Source organism: Oncorhynchus masou, chromosome 5 (assembly GCF_036934945.1).
Source record: "Oncorhynchus masou masou isolate Uvic2021 chromosome 5, UVic_Omas_1.1, whole genome shotgun sequence".
In the NCBI taxonomy this organism is placed as follows: domain Eukaryota; kingdom Metazoa; phylum Chordata; class Actinopteri; order Salmoniformes; family Salmonidae; genus Oncorhynchus; species Oncorhynchus masou.
The window spans coordinates 50,055,630-50,075,223 of NC_088216.1; the positions used below are offsets into that span (position 1 = coordinate 50,055,630).

General features: G+C 42.0%; 2 protein-coding genes across 5 annotated transcripts in view; one reads left to right on the plus strand and one right to left on the minus strand.

Moving 5' to 3' along the window:
• Positions 1 to 7,114, minus strand: part of camk1a (calcium/calmodulin-dependent protein kinase Ia) — a 62,200-nt gene extending 55,086 nt beyond the window's left edge. The window contains exons 1-2 of the mRNA XM_064965855.1: positions 7,026 to 7,114; positions 1,433 to 1,562 (exon numbers count right to left, since the gene is read on the minus strand). Coding sequence (XP_064821927.1) covers positions 1,433 to 1,524 — 92 coding nt within the window. The 5' untranslated portion in view covers positions 1,525 to 1,562; positions 7,026 to 7,114. The remainder of the gene's footprint in view (positions 1 to 1,432; positions 1,563 to 7,025) is intronic.
• A 10,139-nt stretch (positions 7,115 to 17,253) lies between these two features.
• pbrm1l (polybromo 1, like) overlaps positions 17,254 to 19,594 on the plus strand; it is a 38,473-nt gene continuing 36,132 nt past the window's right edge. For all 4 annotated transcript variants that reach the window (XM_064965856.1, XM_064965858.1, XM_064965857.1 and 1 more), the window contains exons 1-2: positions 17,254 to 17,359; positions 18,098 to 18,253. In XM_064965856.1, the coding sequence (XP_064821928.1) occupies positions 18,116 to 18,253 (138 nt within the window). In that variant the 5' untranslated portion in view covers positions 17,254 to 17,359; positions 18,098 to 18,115. The remainder of the gene's footprint in view (positions 17,360 to 18,097; positions 18,254 to 19,594) is intronic.

Below are 19,594 nucleotides of genomic sequence, written 5' to 3' on the forward strand. Positions count from 1 at the left end.
CCAGTACCTCTTGCCGTGTAGTAGCAGAGAGAACCGTCTATGACTTGGATGACTGGAGTCTTTGACAATTTTTTGGGCCTTCCTCTGACACTACGTGCGCACGCATTTGTCTACCACTTTGTGTTGCCGTTAGTGATAATACTAATGTAATGGCAACCTTCTTCTGGTAGATGGAAAGGCTTTCCCAAAAACCTCAATTAAATGTTAACTACAAAGTAGCATATGCCTAATTGGCAGAATGATATAATGATTATTTGCATCAATCCAGCTTTTTGTTTTGCAACTCTGCAATCACATGAGTGCTACAGAAACATTGCTAACCAAACAACGGTCCCTTGCTGGTGTGCAGTTGAACTAGGGTAAATATACCCAAAATTTAAAAAAATCTGATTTTTCCCAGACCCCAAAAGGGTTCTTCTGGTGTGATTTAAGCATTGTTGTGGGCTTATAACATCCATTTTTGTTTGTTTTTCCTATTAAGAAAGTATGATTTTGAGATTGAAAAACAGAAACCTGGAAAAACTAAAACAAAAAATGGAATGAGGCAAAAAAATAACTGATTTAATAGGGCCCTATTGATATACTTAGTCTGTGGTTATGGACTTGATGTGTGCTTGGGGTTATTTTCTTGCAGGAAGATTCACTTGCATTCAGGTTTCAGCCTCCTGGCAGAGGCAACCAGTTGTTTTGGCTAAAATGTCCTGGTACTTGGTAAAGTTCATGAATCGGTTGGCCCCAGGACCAACGGAAGCAATATAGCCCCACAATATCAAAGATCCACCACCATGTTTTACAGTAGGGAGGAGGTATTTTCTGCATATGAATTGTTCTTTCAAAAGGCCATTGGTCCTGGGGTGCAACGGCATCATGAACATTACCAAGTACCAGGACATTTTAGCCAAAAACCTGGTTGCCTCTGCAGGGAGGCTGAAACTTGGCTGCAAGTGAATTTTCCAGCAAGACAACATCCCGAGCGCACATTTACAAAGAAATGTGTTAATTGACCACAAAATCAACATTTAGCAATGGCCATCTCAGTCTCCGGACATGAACCCCACATTGAAAACCAGTGGTTTGAATTGAAGAAGGCAGACGAAGGATATCAAGGAACTGGAAAGATTCTGTATGGAGGAATGGTCTAAGATCCCTCCCAATGTGTTCTCCAGTCTCGTAGAAAAAGGCTCAATGTCATTCTCCACTAATTTTGACCCCTATTTTGGAGGGATTTTTGATATTAATTGTTAAACTAAATCTATTTCTCTGAGCAATTGTATTAGTATACATTTTTCCATTTCTTTAGCATACAATATATCTCAGTATTTGTATCATTTTTTTTATACACAGTCATTTTTTGGCTCATCTTTATCAAGGGATCCCATCATTCCGGACCCCACTGTAGCTATTACTGGAACAGTGGTGTCAGAACACTTACGTTCCCAGAATTTCTTTGAAGTCGTAGTTTTCTTTGATGTCTGACGTCTTCTTTTTCCATCCATTCCCGTCCTCTAGATCTCCAAGGGGCATCCTATCCTCAACTGTCAATCCGATCGGCCAAGGGAGAACTGTGGAGGAATAAAGTGGTGGACAGTCAGGCAGAAAGCTTAGCATCACCATTTCCTAGCTCACATTTCTCAGGCAAAAAGTCAATCCACCTTCAAGGAAAAACTAAAGAACATCTAATGCAATCAACCATATGACTGGACAGATACTAAACCCAGAGAGCATTCACTGAATGTTAAATATACTACCGGTCGGGTATTTTAATTGTCTGCAATGTCTACTTGGAAATGTCTTAATGTAAATTGTAATTGTTTGTAATGTCTATTTAGTTCTGTGTTGGACCCCAGGAAGATTAGCCGATGTTATGCATGGCGTCAGCTAATGGGGATCCTAATCAAATCCAAAGTTAGCCAGAAAAACCTGCTCACTGGAAAAGACACACACAACACACACACAGATAAGGAATAGGGTGCCATTTGAGAAGCAGACATGGTGCTAAACCAGATGTATGGATCAATATTGGAGATTTAAAGCACTTTCCAATGCCATCTCCCTTTAGTATGTAATTCATTACGACTCAAAGGACACTTCAATCGATAAATTACCAGAGTAAAGAGTGATCACCACTTGAGATTGTGTATTTACCACAAGGCTAAGAGAAGGAAAGAGAGTGAGAAATGTGGTTATAGTTTCTGTATACAGTATATTATACGGAACAAAAATATAAATGCAAGATTATTTTTATTTATTTAACTAGACAAGTCAGTTTAGAACAAATCTTATTTACGATGACTGCCTAGAAACAGTTGGTTAACTGCTTTGTTCAGGGGCAGAACGACATATTTTTAACTTGTAAGCTAAGGGGATTCAATCTAACAACCTTTTGGTTACTGGCCCAGCAACATTTTCAAAGATTTTACAGAGTTACAGTTCATAAGGAAAATCAATCAATATAAATAAATTCATTAGGCCCTAATCTATGGATTTCACATGACTGGGCAGGGGCGCAGCCCAGCCAATCAGAGGGCTTTATTACAGACATAAATACTCCTCAGTTTCATCAGCTTTTCGGGTGACTGGTCTGGAGGTCGTGGGCTGGCGTGCTTACAAGTGATTTGCGGTTGTGAGACCGGTTGGACGTACTGCCAAATTTTCTAAAATGACGTTGGAGGCGGCTTATGGTGGAGAAATTAACATTCAATTCCCTGGCAACCACTCTGGTGGACATTCCTGCAGTCTGCATGCAAATTGCATCTTCCCTCAAAACTTCAGACATTGTGTGACAAAACTGCACATTTTAGTAGCCTTTTATTGTCCCCAGCACAAGGTGCACCTGTGTAGCGATCATGCTGTTTAATCAGCTTCTTGATATGCCACACCTGCCAGGTGGATGGATTATTGTGGCAAAGGAGAAATTATAACTAACAGGGATGTAAACAAATTTGTGCACAACATTTTTGAGAAATACGCTTTTCCTTGGAACATGGAACATATTTTTACATTTTTGTTCAATATATATATATATATCACGGATGGGCAACTGGCAGCCCGCGGTCCTACCCATTTCATAAATAGATAGTTAAAATCGTATCTCCTAGGTTGCAAAAATATAGAGTTCCAAGCTGCCTCTGGGAGCAACGTCAGCAATAGAACTGTTTGTCGGGAGCTTCAAGAAATGGGTTTCCATGGCCAAGCAGCCGCACGCACACAAGCTTAAGATCACCATGCGCATTGCCAAGTGTCGGCTGAAGTGGTGTAAAGCTCGCCACCATTGGACTCTGGAGCAGTGGAAACGTGTTCTGTGGAGTGATGAATCATGCTTCACCATCTGGCAGTCCGATGGATGAATCTGGGTTTGGCGGATGCCAGAAGAACGCTACCTGACACAACGCATAGTCCAAACTGTACAGTTAGGTGGAGGAGGAATAATGTCTGAGGGTGTTTTTCATGGTTTAGACGAGGCCCCTTAGTTCCAGTGAATGGAAATATTAACGCTACAGCATACAATGGCATTCTAGAAAATTCTATGGTCCCAACTTTGTGGCAACAGTTTGGAGAAGGACCTTACCTGTTTCAACATGACAATGCCCCCATGCACAAAGCGAGGTCCAAACAGAAATGGTTTGTCAAGATAGGTGTGGAAGATCTTGACTGGCCTGCACAGAGCCCTGACCTTAACCCCATCGAACACCTTTGGGATGAAATGGAATACCGAATACGAGCCAGGCCTAAACATCAGGGCACAAACTCACTAATGCACTAATGGAAGCAAGTTCCTGCAGCAATGTTCCAACATCTGGTGGAAAGCCTTCCCAGAAGAGTGGAACCTATTATAGCAGTGGGACCAACTCCATAATATTGTCCATGATTTTGGAATGAGATGTTCGATGAGCAAGCGTTCACATACTTTGTCATGTAGTGTGTGTGTATATTTGTTTAACACTTTTTTGGTTACTACATGATTCCATATGTGTTATTTCATAGTTGTTGATGTCTTCACTACAATGTAGAAAATAGTACAACTAAAGAAAAACCCTTGTATGAGTAGGTGTTCTAAAACTTTTGACCGGTAGAAATAATAATAATAATTATATATATATATATAATAATAATAATATATATATATATAGTGTGTGTGTGCATTCGGAAATTATTCACACCCCTTCCCCTTTTCCACATTTTGTTACGTTACAGCCTTATTCTAAAATTGATTTAAATTTTTAAAAATGGTCCTCCTCAATCTACGTACAATACCCCATAATGACAATGTGAAAACAGGTTTTTAGACATTTTAGCAAATATACCAGGAATTAAAAACAGAAATACCTTATTTATATAAGTATTCAGAACCTTTGCTATGAGACTCGAAATTGAGCTCAGGTGCATCCTGTTTACATTGATCATCATTGAGATGTTTCTACAACTTGATTGGAGTCCACCTGTGGTAAGTTCAATTGATTGGACATGATTTGGAAAGGCGCACAGCTGTCTATATAAGGTCCCACAGTTGACAGTGCATGTCAGAGCAAAAACCAAGCCATGAGGTTGAAGGAATTAGCCGCAGAGCTCCATGACAGGATTGTGTCGAGGCACAGATCTTGGGAAGGGTAGCAAACATTTCTGCAGCAATGAAGGTCCCCAACATAGCGGCCTCCATCATTTTTCAATGGAAGAAGTTTGGAACCACCAAGACTCTTCCGAGAGCTGGCCAAAATGAGCAATCAGGGGAGAAGGGCCTTGGTCAGGGAGGTGACCAAGAACCTGATGGTCACTCTGACAGAGCTCCTCTGTGGAAATGGGGGAAACTTCCAGAAGGACAACCATCTCTGCAGCACTCCACCAATCAGGCCTTTATGGTAAAGTGGCTAGACGGAAGCCACTCCTCAGTAAAAGGCACATGACAGCCAGCTTGGAGTTTGCTAGATAGCACCGGAAGGACTCAGACCATGAGAAACAAGATTCTCTGGTCTGATGAAACCTGAATGCCAAGCGTCACATCTGTAGGAAACCTGGCACCATCCCTACGGTGAAGCATGGTGGTGGCAGCATCATGCTGTGGGGATGGTTTTCAGCAGCAGGGACTGGGAGACTAGTCAGGATAGAGGGAAAGATGAATGGAGAAAAATATAGAGATCCTTGATGAAAACCTGCTCCAGAGCGTCAAGGACCTCCGACTGGGGCAAACGATCCTAAGCACACAGCCAAGACAAAGCAGTAGTGGCTTTGGGTCAAGTCTCTGAACGCCCTTGAGTGGCCCAGCCAGAGCCCACACTTGAACCCGATCTCATCTCTGGAGAAACCTGAAAATAGCTGTGCAGTGAAGCTCACCTTCCAACCTGACAGAGCTTGAGAGGATCTGCAGAGAAGAATGGGAGAAACTCCCCAAATACAGGTGTGTCACACTTGTAGTGTCATACCCAAGAACACTTGAGGCTGTAATCGCTGCCAAAGGTGCTTCAACAAAGTACTGATAAAGAGTCTGAATACTTATGTAAATTAGATATGTATTTTATTTTTAATTTTCAATCGACACACAATACCCCATAATGACATGGGGTACTGTGTGTCGATTGATGAGGGAAAAAAACATTCATACATTTTAGAATAAGACTGTAACAGTCAGGGGGTCTGAATATTTTGAATGCACTGTATATGCACTGAACAAAAATATAAAACACAACATGCAACAATTTCAACAATTTTATTTATCTTCAGATAATATTGTTCAACATCCGAGAGTCAACACTGAAATCTGATGGATGAAATATATATATATTTTTTAAGTGCAGGAGACATTGGCAGGCAGTAGGCTCAAGTAGTCCCATCCACCATAATTAGGATGGATGTTTCATTTTGTGAAGTGTACAACTAGGAGATTTAGCAGTACAATTTTTAGTAATTTCACATACTTTGACTGTAGGTTGTAATGAGGCGAAAAGAAGTTGAATAAGGCAAAGGTCAAACATACTGGTTTAGGGAGATTTCTCTGGACCCTAACATCTGTTGTACACCTGCAACCTCTCTACAACTGTCTTTCATGCCAACCTATCGAGAACTGATGATGACCATTACCCTATTGGCAAAGTCCTAGCGTGTAGCACAGTGCAGTAGTCACATGGAAACGTGTGGCAGTCCTGGACATTATTGCTTTATGCATGAATAGTACTATAGTATTGCATCTCTCAAAGAGTATGGAAAGCCACAGGATTACAGCAGAATGTCACCAATAACACAGGAAATATGCGATATCTTGTTCCATAGCCTCAGTTCTTCTAGCTTTATTCGGTTTCCAACAGTACAATACTTGAAATATAAGAAGAAATAGATCTGATATAGAAAATAATAGAATAGGGCTGCATTTACACAGGCTGACAAATTCTGCCCTTTTTTTCACTAATTAGTCTTTTGACCAACCTGATCAGCTCTGAAGAATATCGGATGTGAAAAGATCGCATGTAAAAAAGCTCTGAAAAATACCTGATATGAAAGATCTGATGTAAATTAGTGAAACAAAGATCAGAATTTGACTGCCTGTGTAAACGCAGCCAAGTACTTACTTCACTGTCAATTATTTGAGAAATTGGCAGGTTTTCATAGGCACGATTAGGCTATCAATGACAACGGTAGGCCTACAATAGCAGACGGGTTAAGAAATGTAAAATATTATCATATAGACTAATCTGTCAAACACAGGTAGCCTACAAGTATAGCGCACATCAATAGGCGATGGTTGGAATCAAAATACAAGGTGTATGGGTGTACATAAACATTTTGAATGTTCAAGGGTAGGCTATAGTCCAGCGAGAGTATAAAACGGCTATAGTCATAGATGGATATGCATTGTAGGCTAAGGTAGTACGTAGAAGACATTGCAAAATCGAACATGCGCCAGTTGGATAGACAGGCTATAGAATAGTCTACTGCGACATTATTAGCCTACCCGAGGACACACACAAAAAAACGCTATGTGTAAAATGTCATTAGCCTATGTTTTATTTTGCGTCCAAATTCAATGCAAATCTTACCTGAATGCGCAAAGCTCTAGAATCCCTTCTCCCTCTCAATGGGCTGTTTGGCTCTATGCGCAGCGCTATATCAGTTGAGGCTGCTGGTCTCGCGCCTGACGTCAAAGAAGGGTATTGGCTTCACAGCTCAGGAAATCAAACAGCCCGAAATCAACCACAGCTAAAAAAGTAGCTACTGGACTTACTTAACCATTGTGTGGTGTTCATGTTTTTGTTATCCACCCAATGTTCGCGGGTCTGTGTGACCCACAGCATTATTGGGTTTGTAAAACAATACAGCCATAACAATTTACGTAAAAATACTTATATGTTGACTTATATCAATTACAAGCAATATAGATAGCATACATGGTTAATATTTTCCAGATCGCATTTATCAATAAAATCACTTATTCGTTTTTTTAAATATAAATAATAATTAAGACATGGGTGGAATAAATCATGTTTATATTGAACAAATGTAAATGAAACAAGGTTTTCATCACTATTGATGTTTATTGCTTTGAACTGAACAAATTGGAAGGACACATTTTACATACAGTATTTTATGGAAACGATAAATGAGCCCCATTGAACACAAATTAATGTGGGTCTACACACCACATGAGGGACAGAGATTTACTGTGTGTGTTGCAAATGTATTTCTTAAGACTTTATGCATGTGCACTGTCTTCCTGTCCTTCTTGGGCTCACACACATTGCAGTGCTTCTTCTTGTTGCTACAGGCTGCAATCTAGAATGATGAAAACACTTAGTTCAGGAATGTTACTAACATCCCACTCACATATATAGTTACAGCAGGCCAAGGTAGGAGAGTCAGACACACACACATGCAACAACATCACTCACACTTCCAGAGTTGTTGGTTCTGTGGGTCGGATGGATGGGCGAATGGGGCACCAGCATCCTCCTCCTGAATCCTCCTCACAATGACTGCAGAAGCTGGTGTCCTTGGGATATGTTTCCTCCTCTGGATTTTAGGTCCTACCAATGCCTTGCCCAGATCCTCGAGAAAGAGCCGTCTCCTCTGGAGCTTCCTTCTGTTCCAATCTGGGTTCCACACCATCCAGATGACAAACGCGTTGCAGTGCGAGATGTCCAAGATGTTGAAGAATATCACAAGTGGCCAGCGTACGGTTCTTCTTTTGCAGCTGTAGCCAGTCACCAGCGTGTCTAAATTGTCCACCCCTCCTTTTGTGACATCCATTATGATTTCTGTTTTGTGATGTTCCTGGCCACAAATTTCCCCATCCCTATGCAGCGTACTCATGAGTACCACATTTTTCCTTTCTTTGGCACATAGGACACTAGGGACGTGTCGGCCATGAACATAAACTTAGAGGAATTGATAGGCCTGTTCCGTGTATTCAACAGCTGAGGTTGGAGCTCTGGCTTGTTTTTTTTGTACTGTTCCTACCATCGTCAGCTTCCTGTTGAGGAGCTTCTGTCCCAGCTTCTGCAAAGTAAAAAAGTTATTGCATGTGATGTTGTGGCCACGTAGTCCCTCTGTCACGTCCAGGACAAACCGCATCCCTTGGTTCTTCTCTGGGGCTCCTATCTGGCTTCCCTGTATCCACTTGCAAGTTCCACACATATGATGAAGCAGCATCACAGGCAGCCCATATCTTGATTCCATATTTTGCAGGTTTAGATGCTATGTACTGCCTGAAGGGGCAGAGCCCCTAAATGGCATAAGCTGCTCATCAACAGTAATGTTGGGCCCAGGGTTGTAAAACAGGGGAAGCTGGTCCACCCACTGACCTGATTGCAGCTAGCTTGTCTCTCTGCTGCCGAGCTGGTCTGGTGTCTCGGTTATTGAAGAGGATAATCCTGGAAACAATGTGGAAGTTTTCCAAAGACATTGTTGCACAGAAAAAGTTATCTGACAGTTTCTGCATCCCAGGGGGATTCTGTGGATTCCCCATTGGATCTGAAAACACCAGCAAGAATACAAACCCCAAAGTATGCATGTAAATGAGTTTGGTCCATCTCCTTCCAAAAACACGCCTTCCCTCCAAATGAGTGCAGTCCAGAATGATTTTCTGGATGGTGTCTGGGATGAACAGTTCAAAAGAAGACTTTATGTCCTGTACATGAGTAACCGCCATCAGCGTCGGCCCTGGTATCATTCTCATCACATTGACAGCCATGCGGGGTGGCTCATTCTGTGGGCAATAAGACCATTCAATTTCACAATATTTTGACATTAATATTTCTCCTCCTTCAGGCTGCTGATAAGCTGGTTGCTGACGGGCTGTTCCTGGGGCTGGCTGCTGACTGGCTGGTCCTTGGTCTGGCTGAGGGTCAATCTCATCCTCTTCTTCCAACTCACTGCCGGACTCAGAATTGACGGAGACATGATCCTCATATTCTGAATATTCTTCATCTTCCAAAGTGGAAGATGCTCCTACCACACCAGCTTCTCTCTCTACAAAAATTATTTCTAAGGCCCTCTGAGCAGAGATTATTTTGACCATACTGATTGTGGTAAGAAGCCACACATGCAAAGCTATTTATTTGTTGTGTCCCTCCCCCACTTTGCACCTGGCTGGGGTAGAGTGTGAGAAAATACAGAATTTTTTTTACATTGTATTGAAATAATGCATTGTAATAACACTGTGCAGGTTCCCGCAATACATTGTGTAGTTTCACACTCTACAAAGGGTAAAGAGTGTGATAAAAGCAGGAGACAAGCACAAAAAACCTGTCTGTATCCCTGCCTATGTTGAAACAGCAGGCCCAGGGATGAGGAAGACAGAGTGAAGGCACACAGCAAACTTTTTTTCCCATTTTTACTTGTTTTCATCTACACACACACTTTTCCACACTTTTATTACCCCCAGGTCCAGTGTACCCAAACACCACATATGAAATATAAATGTGTATGTGTTCTTTTATATGTTCTTCACAGAAAATGAGCCAAGGCCAATGAGTCCCAGGTTGAAAAAAATATTAATTGTATCATTTTTCTTTCAGTAAACATTGAAAATGGGTCCCACAGACACAAACACCTCACAAAGGTTGAATCAATATAGCCTGGCATCAAGAGTCTGGCATGCAGGTTTTAAAGCTACCAGTAATTTACCAAAGGTAGCGGAATCTTGTCATTTCATAATTAACAGGTATCTATGGTAACTTCGGTAATTTACACTTGAATAACATTTTATTATTAATATATAGCAGGCCTGATATATAGGCTAGTGTTACTTTTTTTATATCCATGTCCATGAGTTTCTAGTAGATATACCATATGGTTCAAAAAAAAATATCCTAACTAATGAAAAAAGCTCATCTAATCAACAGCAATGACATTTTTTTCACAATTGCCACCAAAACATTTACAAAAGACATATTGACATAGTGAAAAGAAAATGTGTAAAAAAGATTAATAAAGGATATTTCATGATGAAACCCTCATTATACAGTGGGGAGAACAACTATTTGATAACCTGCAAAATCGTCAGTGTTTCCTACTTACAAAGCATGTAGAGGTCTGGAATTTTTTATCATAGGTACACTTCAACTGTGAGAGACGGAATCTAAAAACAATCCAGAAAAATCACATTGTATGATTTGTAAGTAATTAATTTGCATTTTATTGCAAAGTATTTGATACATCAGAAAAGCAGAACTTAATATTTGGTACAGAAACCTTTGTTTGCAATTACAGAGATCATACGTTTCCTGTAGTTCTTGACCAGGTTTGCACACACTGCAGCAGGGATTTTGGCCCACTCCTCCATACAGACCTTCTCCAGATCCCTCAGGTTTCGGGCCTGTCGCTGGGAAATACTGACTTTCAGCTCCCTCCAAAGATATTCTATTGGGTTCAGGTCTGGAGACTGGCTAGGCCACTCCAGGACCTTGAGATGCTTCTTACGGAGCCACTCCTTAGTTGCCCTGGCTGTGTGTTTCGGGTTGTTGTCATGCTGGAAAACCCAGCCACGACCCATCTTCAATGCTCTTACTGAGGGATGGAGGTTGTTGGCCAAGATCTCGCGATACATGGCCCCATCCATCCTCCCCTCAATACGGTGCAGTCATCCTGTCCCCTTTGCAGAAAAGCATCCCCAAAGAATGATGTTTCCACTTCCATGCTTCACGGTTGGGATGGTGTTCTTGGGGTTGAACTCATCCTTCTTCCTCCAAACACGGCGAGTGTAGTTTAGACCAAAAAGCTAAATTTTTGTTTCATCAGACCACATGACCTTCTCCCATTCCTCCTCTGGATCATCCAGATGGTCATTGGCAAACTTCAGACGGGCCTGGACATGCGCTGGCTTGAGCAGGGAGATCTTGCGTGCGCTGCAGGATTTTAATCCATGACGGCATAGTGTGTTACTAATGGTTTTATTTGACGCTGTGGTCACAGCTCTCTTCAGGTCATTGACCAGGTCCTGCCGTGTAGTTCTGGGCTGATCCCTCACCTTCCTCATGATCATTGATGCCCCACGAGGTGAGATCTTGCATGGAGCCCCAGACCGAGGGCGATTGACCGTCATCTTGTCCTGTAGCCCATCCCAGCCTTGTGCAGGTCTACAATTGTATCCCTGATGCCCTTACACCCTCTCTGGTCTTGGCCATTGTGGAGAGGTTGGCGTCTGTTTGATTGAGTGTGTGGACAGGTGTCTTTTATACAGGTAACAAGTTCAAACAGGTGCAGTTAATACAGGTAATGAGTGGAGAACAGGAGGGCTTCTTAAAGAAAAACTAACAGGTCTGTGAGAGCCGGAATTCTTACTGGTTGGTAGGTGATCAAATACTTATGTCATGCAATAAACTGCAAATGAATTACTTAAAAATCATAATATGTGATTTTCTGGATTTTTGTTTTAGATTCCGTATCTCACAGTTGAAGTGGACCTATGATAAAAAATTACAGACCTCTACATGCTTTGTAAGTAGGAAAACCGGCAGTGTATCAAATACTTGTTCTCCCCACTGTATACATAAAGGATATTTAATTATGAAACCCTCATATTAAAAACAAATGGCATTCACTAAGTTGATTGTTTATTTTTAAGAGAATGTTTTTACAGATTTGTCATTCTTATTTTATTTTATTTTTTAAAATAGTCTTATCTTACATGTAATAAGGCCATAGTATTTACAGACCCATGTGACAATCGGAAGTACCCAAAAAGATATCATCTTATTAAATTCCCCAAAGAACTTGAATGCTACCAAAATTCTAGTAGTTTCCTGGTAAACATAGAATGTTTCCAGTAATGTGCCCTCTCTTTGCAACCCTACTGGAAAGGATTGTAGCCTAAATCTTAATGATAATAGCTTAACACACACCATGACGCTGTTATTATAAATTATTATTGAGGGTGCAATTCCAGAATCCACACAATTTCATTCCAATTATAACTGCATGAGATTTAATTTCAGAATGTTAAAACAAATTCATTTTGATTCTGAGAACCCTACATATGTCATTTGAGCCAGTTTGCTACACCAGGAAAATAATCTTGCAGCAACAGATTTTACCGAGTTACAGTTCATATAAGGAAATCAATCAATTTAAATTATTTAGTCCCTAATCCAGTGTTTCCCAACCCTGGTCCTCGAATACCCCCAACAGTACAGTTTTATTGTAACCCTGGACACGCACACCTGATTCAACTTGTCAACTCATCATCAAGCCCTCAATGAGTTGAATGAGGCATGTTGGTCAAGGGCTACAACACAAATGTGTTCTGTTGGGGGTACTTGAGGACCAGGCTTGGGAAACACTGCCCTAATCTATGGATTCCACATGACTGGGAATACAGATATCCAGTCAGTATCTGACCAACAGATGCAACAGAGCATCCCAAACTTGCTCAATGGGTGACATTTCCGATGTGTATGCAGGCCAAGGAGGAACTGGGACATTTTCAGCTATCAGGAATTGTGTACAGATCCTTGAGAGGTGAGACATGGTGCATTATCATACTGAAACATAAGGTGATGGCAGTGGATGAATGGCACAACAATGGGCCTCAGGAACTCATCCACAGTATCTCTGTGCAATACAAATTCCATAGATAAAATGCAATTGTGTTCATTGTCCATAGCTTATGCCTACCCATACGATAACCCTACCACCACGGGGCACTCGGTTCACAACGTTGACATCAGCAAACCACTCGCCCACACAATGTCATACACGCCATCTGCCTAGTACAGTTGGGATTCATCTGTGAAGAGCACACTTCTCCAGTGTGCCAGTGTCCATTGAAGGTGAGCATTTGCCCACTGAAGTCAGTTACAACGCCGAACTGCAGTCAGGTCAAGACCCTGGTGAGGACAACGAGCATGCAGATGAGCTTCCCTGAGACGATTTTTGACAGTTTGTGCAGACATTTTTCTGTTGTGCAAACCCAGTTTCATCAGCTGTCTGGGTGGCTGGTCTCAGCCGATCCCGCAGGTGAAGAAACCGGATGTGGAGGTCCTGGGCTGGCGTGGTTACACGTGGTCTGTGGTTGTGAGGCCGATGCTGGAGGCAGCTTATGGTAGAGAAATTAGCATTCAATTAGCAACAGCTATGGTGGACAATACTCTAGTCAGAATGCCAATTGCATGCACCCTCAACTTGAGACAACTGTGGCATTGTGTTGTGTGACAAAACTGCACATTTCATCTCATGAAACATGGGAACAACACTTTACATGTGTAGCTATTAGTTATTTATCAAAAAACAGGACAGACAGACTTTCTTCTTTTTCTACAATGTTAGACAATTGACTTTCTCCAGTTTTCGATACTACTGTCCATTGTGAACATTCGTCTTCAACCTTTCTTGACATGCTGCTTGATTCGAACTCATCATCCACTTCCACCATGTTTCCCATTCACCGTAAGATAGAAACACTTAAACCACCACAACAGGGATATTTTTACACATTTGATTTGTAAGTCCAACGTCGCCTTCTTCTTCGATGAGGTGTAACGGCGGTTGGCATCCAATAAATGTTGCATTACCGCCACCTACTAGACTGGAGTACAACTCCCTTATACTTTGCTTGAAATAAATAAACAAATATCCTACCATCTAACACAACACTCACAAAAAATGTAATAATAAATCAAATAATAAAAACTAACACCACCCTACACCACTATTTCAATCTATTTAGTCCTACCTCATGCCAACAACATGAAAGGATGAGACCACCACTTAACACACCCTGTATCTCTTTTGATGTCAAATCTCACACACCCAAATACCCCTCTGCAGCTGCCACCACAACCTACACAAACTTATGTTCCATCCCTGCAGTACAGTTGACAACCATTGCTATACACGTTAAAAATCTAATTTTACTGAAACATATCACTTGTTGGCCTATCCCCTTCTACTGGTACAGATCTCCTACTCACAACACTCCTCTCAGGACCCCTCCCACTTGACCCATCTTCCTCTACTTTCTTCACTGCCTCAGCATATGACAACCTTTGCACTACTCCAACCCTGGAACCTCAACCTGCTTCTCTTGCATGGAACATTTCTGATCCCCAGCCTTAAGGGGACCTCTACAATTAACATACCACGACTTCCACCAATGCTACACATTCCTTTGTCTCATGCCCTTCTGCACACCTTGGAATATCCCCCCTACACACTGTTGCCACATGCCCATAAGCTTGACACCTATAACAACATAATGTATTCAGCACAAAAGCTCAGAGGAAACATATTTACTCTGACATCACTTTGTCAAGCAAAGAGTCAACATCAAAACTCGAAAAAACAGACAATGACTCTTCTGTTTCACCACTCATGCCACCCTGTCTGTGTCGCACCAAACAACAAGCATCACAAACCCCAGGAATATTCCCCTTCAGTTGGTCAATTTTTACATTAACTGCTACCCTAGTAATCACTCGTTTCAATGGAACCCTTTTCTTGAGAGCAAAACAATCAAATCTAATTTATTTATATAGCCCTTCGTACATCAGCTGATATCTCAAAGTGCTGTACAGAAAGCCAGCAAGCAATGCAGGTGTAGAAGCACGGTGGCTAGGAAAAACTCCCTAGAAAGGCCAAAACCTAGGAAGAAACCTAGAGAGGAACCAGGCTATGAGGGGTGGCCAGTCCTCTTCTGGCTGTGCCGGGTGGAGATAACAGATCATGGCCAAGATGTTCAAATGTTCATAAATGACCAGCATGGTCAAATAATAATAATCACAGGCAGACCAGTTGAAACTGGAGCAGCAGCACAGCCAGGTGGACTAGGGACAGCAAGGAGTCATCAGGCCAGGTAGTCCTGAGGCTTGGTCCTAGGGCTCAGGTCCTCCGAGAGAGAGAAAGAAAGAGTGAAAGAGAGAATTAGAGAGAACATACTTAAATTCACACAGGACTCCGGATAAGACTGGAGAAGTACTCCAAATATAACAAACTGACTCTAGCCCCCCGACACAAACTACTGCAGCATAAATACTGGAGGCTGAGACAGGGAGGGGGGGGGTCAGGAGACACTGTGGCCCCATCCGATGATACCCCCGGACAGGGCCAAAAAGGAAGGATATAACCCCACCCACTTTGCCAAAGCACAGCCCCCCACACCACTAGAGGGATATCTTCAACCACCAACTTACCATCCTGAGACAAGGCCAGGGATAGCCCACAAAGATCTCCGCCACAGCACAACCCAAGGGGGGGGGGCACCAACCCAGACAGGAAGATCACATCAGTGACTCAACCCACTCAAGTGACGGCATGAAAGAGCACCAGCAAGCCAGTGAGTCAGCCCCTGTAATAGGGTTAGAGGCAGAGAATCCCATTGGAAAGAGGGGAACCGGCCAGGCAGAGATAGCAAGGGTGGTTCATTGCTCCAGAGCCTTTCCATTCATCTTCACATTCCTGGGCCAGACTACACTCAGATGACCCACTGAAGAGATGAGTCTTCAGTAAAGACTTAAAGGTTGAGACCGAGTTTGCGTCTCTCACATGGGTAGGCAGACCATTCCATAAAAATGGAGCTCTATAGGAGAAAGCCCTGCCTCCAGCTGTTTGCTTAGAAATTCTACGGACAATTAGGAGGCCTGCATCTTGTGACCGTAGCGTACGTGTAGGTATATACGGCAGGAACAATTCAGAGAGATAGGTAGGAGCAAGCCCATGTAATGCTTTATAGGTTAGCAGTAAAACCTTGAAATCAGCCCTTGCCTTGACAGGAAGCCAGTGTAGGGAGGCTAGCACTGGAGTAATATGATCAAATTTTTTGGTTCTAGTCAGGATTCTAGCAGCTGTATTTAGCACTAACTGAAGTTTATTTAGTGCATTATCCAGGAAGCCGGAAAGTAGAGCATTGCAGTAGTCTAACCTAGAAGTAACAAAGGCATGGATACATTTTTCTGCATCCTTTTTGGACAGAAAGTTCCTGATTTTTGCAATGTTATGTAGATGGAAAAAAGCTGTCCTTGAAACAGTCTTAATATGTTCGTCAAAAGAGAGGTCAGGGTCCAAATCACATTTCTTGTCCCTATTAGTTTAACGCAGATCACCTTCTCCCTCTGACCAGCAGAAACACAAACAATTATCACAAGACCACTTCTGGTTAACTTCACCGATTCCACAGCACCCAACTCTGTTTTCATCCACCCTGAAACCACAAACGGATCAGCCAAAAGGCAAGGGTCCACTTCTTCAAAACAAAGGTCACTCCTGTCACAGGCTCATCTTTATCCTAACCCTTGGTGCAAGCCTCGGGCTCCGAGAAATTCACCACACCTACCACCTCCGATACTTCGCCCTCATGTCTTTAGTTCTCTGCGCGTACACTTTCTACCATTCAACTTGAACAAACCATTTCACTTTCCCCCGCCATTTTTAACATACTCAAGCTCACCCTCTTCCTCCCTCGCTCTTAGATCTCCTCCATTCCTCCTCGTATCCCAAGTGTGTGATATATATATATATATACTAATAATGCACTTGTCCTGACATACATCGTGTTCTGCCCTTCAAGGGACGCCATTTAACCAGCTGTCACAATCTCCGAACAATCAGCACGAACGCGCTCGGGATGTAGCGCTCAACAGTGCATCCCACTTATAAAGCAGCTGCTTCATATTGATGTTCTTCTTTATCAAAAGCTACCACGACGCTTTTCCATTTCAAACCAGCGCGCTCTTTCAACCACCACCCCATAGTCTCGGCTTCATGCGTTTGATACCCTTTCAAGTCCCTGCCACCTCCACTGTTTTCAAATGGATCGCAGCTTTATAGGGTCACATCCGGTCACAATATACTGCCACGGGGGAGGAGCTTGACTAGCTAACGTTTCGAATGAATTGACTTTTTAACGAAACACTTTTGCTCAGGGAAACATAATACAATTCAGGTAAACCGGGATTGCAATTTGCTTTCAATTTGTTTATCAAATTAGCATTACAACTAGCTTGTTAGCAAGCTAGCTCTAGTTTTTACGGTTTAGCGAACGTTTACATTTTAGGCGCTCGCCTTTGTAAGTTTACTTAGTCATCTAGCTAGCTAACAACGTTACTGCTAACTCTGTATTTATCAGCAGATTGTTAGCTAGATAGCGAGATAAACTAGCTAATATTCTACGTCGAAGATCCCATTTTCCCATGTTTGATAACTAACTGCTACCTAGCTAACGTTACCGGTAGCCAGATAAAGTTAACACGGACGTGTTTAAATGCTTTTCAGAGTTAATCTCTCTCAATGTTTGTGTTGCTACCGTGTTATGTTGCCACGGTGGTGTTGTTTTGCTGCCATGCTGTGTTGTCATCTTAGGTCTCTCTTTATGTAGCTAGTGTTGTGGTGTCTGTCTTGTGTGTGTTTTGTCCTACTAGTGTACAGTACATTTTATTTTTAATCCCAGCCCTGGTCCCAGCGGGACTCTCTTTGTAGGCCGTCATTGTAAATCATAATATTTTCTTAATTGACTTGCCTAGTTAAATAAACGAATTATAATAAAATACTTCATTCTGTAACGTTACAGGTCTAGTCAGTGTTTATAATATTATAAACATTATAAATATTATAAACATTATAAATATTATTGGATGGCTACTTAGCCAGCAAGCTAACGGTATTTGTGTGTGTTGTTGTGAAGGTACCATCAGTTATACCAATGAGTTCGAAAAGGAGAAGGGCCACCTCTCCATCCAGTAGTAGTGTGAGCGGAGGGGACTTTGACGATGCCTCCTCCTCCACTCCTGGAAGCGGGCGAAAGAGGAGAATACCCTCTAATGTCCCTACGGTAGATCCTGTGAGTTGAATTTCTTACTCTTCTAGCTCTGATGCATTGACGATTTTAGTATGTAGATCTTGGTGTTGCAAAATCCCCCCATTATTTTTATGCATTTCAGCAAAGCCACTAAACAATGCATTAATTGCACTATAACGGTGACAACCGGTGCGTAGAGGCAATGCGTAATTTCGATGAAGACATTATTTGAGAAAGCTAGGATGGACGTAGTCAATATAAATATATATTTTTCAGCCCTTTTGAAATGTACAGTGACAGAATTCAGAACATGGGTCGTCGTTCTTACAGTATTCTCCCTGTACACGAAGTCAGAACTGTAGGATACATAAAGGGAGCATATAAGCAGACCATGAAAGCTCTTACACTATTCAGTGATTACATTTCTCTAAAACAGGCAATAGGCTACATGTGCACAACCAAGTCACAACAGTGGGCTAAGTTAAGAGAGGGAAAGGGACTAAATGAATTAGGGTGAGGCACATGAGCTACTATCAGCTTACTACACAACACACACATAGTATTACTTTCTTAGCTACAGTATACATATCTCCCTGGCATATTATATCATTATGCAGCAGCTTACAATACATTTATGGAATAACCTTATTGTTCTGTGCTCACTTGAAGAGAAGGGGGTGCGGCGGCCCTTCTTGTGGGCAAATTTTGTCATCAAAGTGGGACATTCTCTCGATTTAAAGACAACTTTCAAGACAACTGGGGACTCTGGGGGGGGGGGGGGGGGCAAGGTTGAAACATCAGTGATCTTCAGGTCGCAGCTCTAGAAAGAGGCCCAAGTTCTCAACTAGGATTGTTCAAAACGTATTTTCCCAGTTGAAGCTAGTTTTTTTTTCTCCAGGGCTCCCAGTTGTCTTGAACTCACTGAAGTCTGAGATGCTCCAGTTGTTTTGAACATGGCAGAAGTCATGCAGGATTGACACCACGGCCAATCTATTCAACCTTTTCTGGCCCATGGTGTTATATGTGAATGTTTGTCCGTTTCAGCTTGGAAAAGAGACCCGTAAACCCAGACTTGGACTACACACCCACTCCACTAAATAGCAGACTAGTGATTGCTTTGCACCGCTTGCAGTTAGCCACTAATTTGGGATTTCCAACTTGTTGTGTAATGTTCATGTCAGATGAGCACCAATATGTTTTATCTATCATTTATCTTCATATGACAAGGATTGAAAAGGATTTGCCAGTAGATTGTTGACTTGATTCACAATGACTGCTTGTCTAGCAAGCTAGCTAAGATTTTGAAAGTATGATGTTGACATGATCAGTCCAATCAAGCTACGGTAGATATTCATCTGTGACCAGTGACCTTGAGCCTTCTTT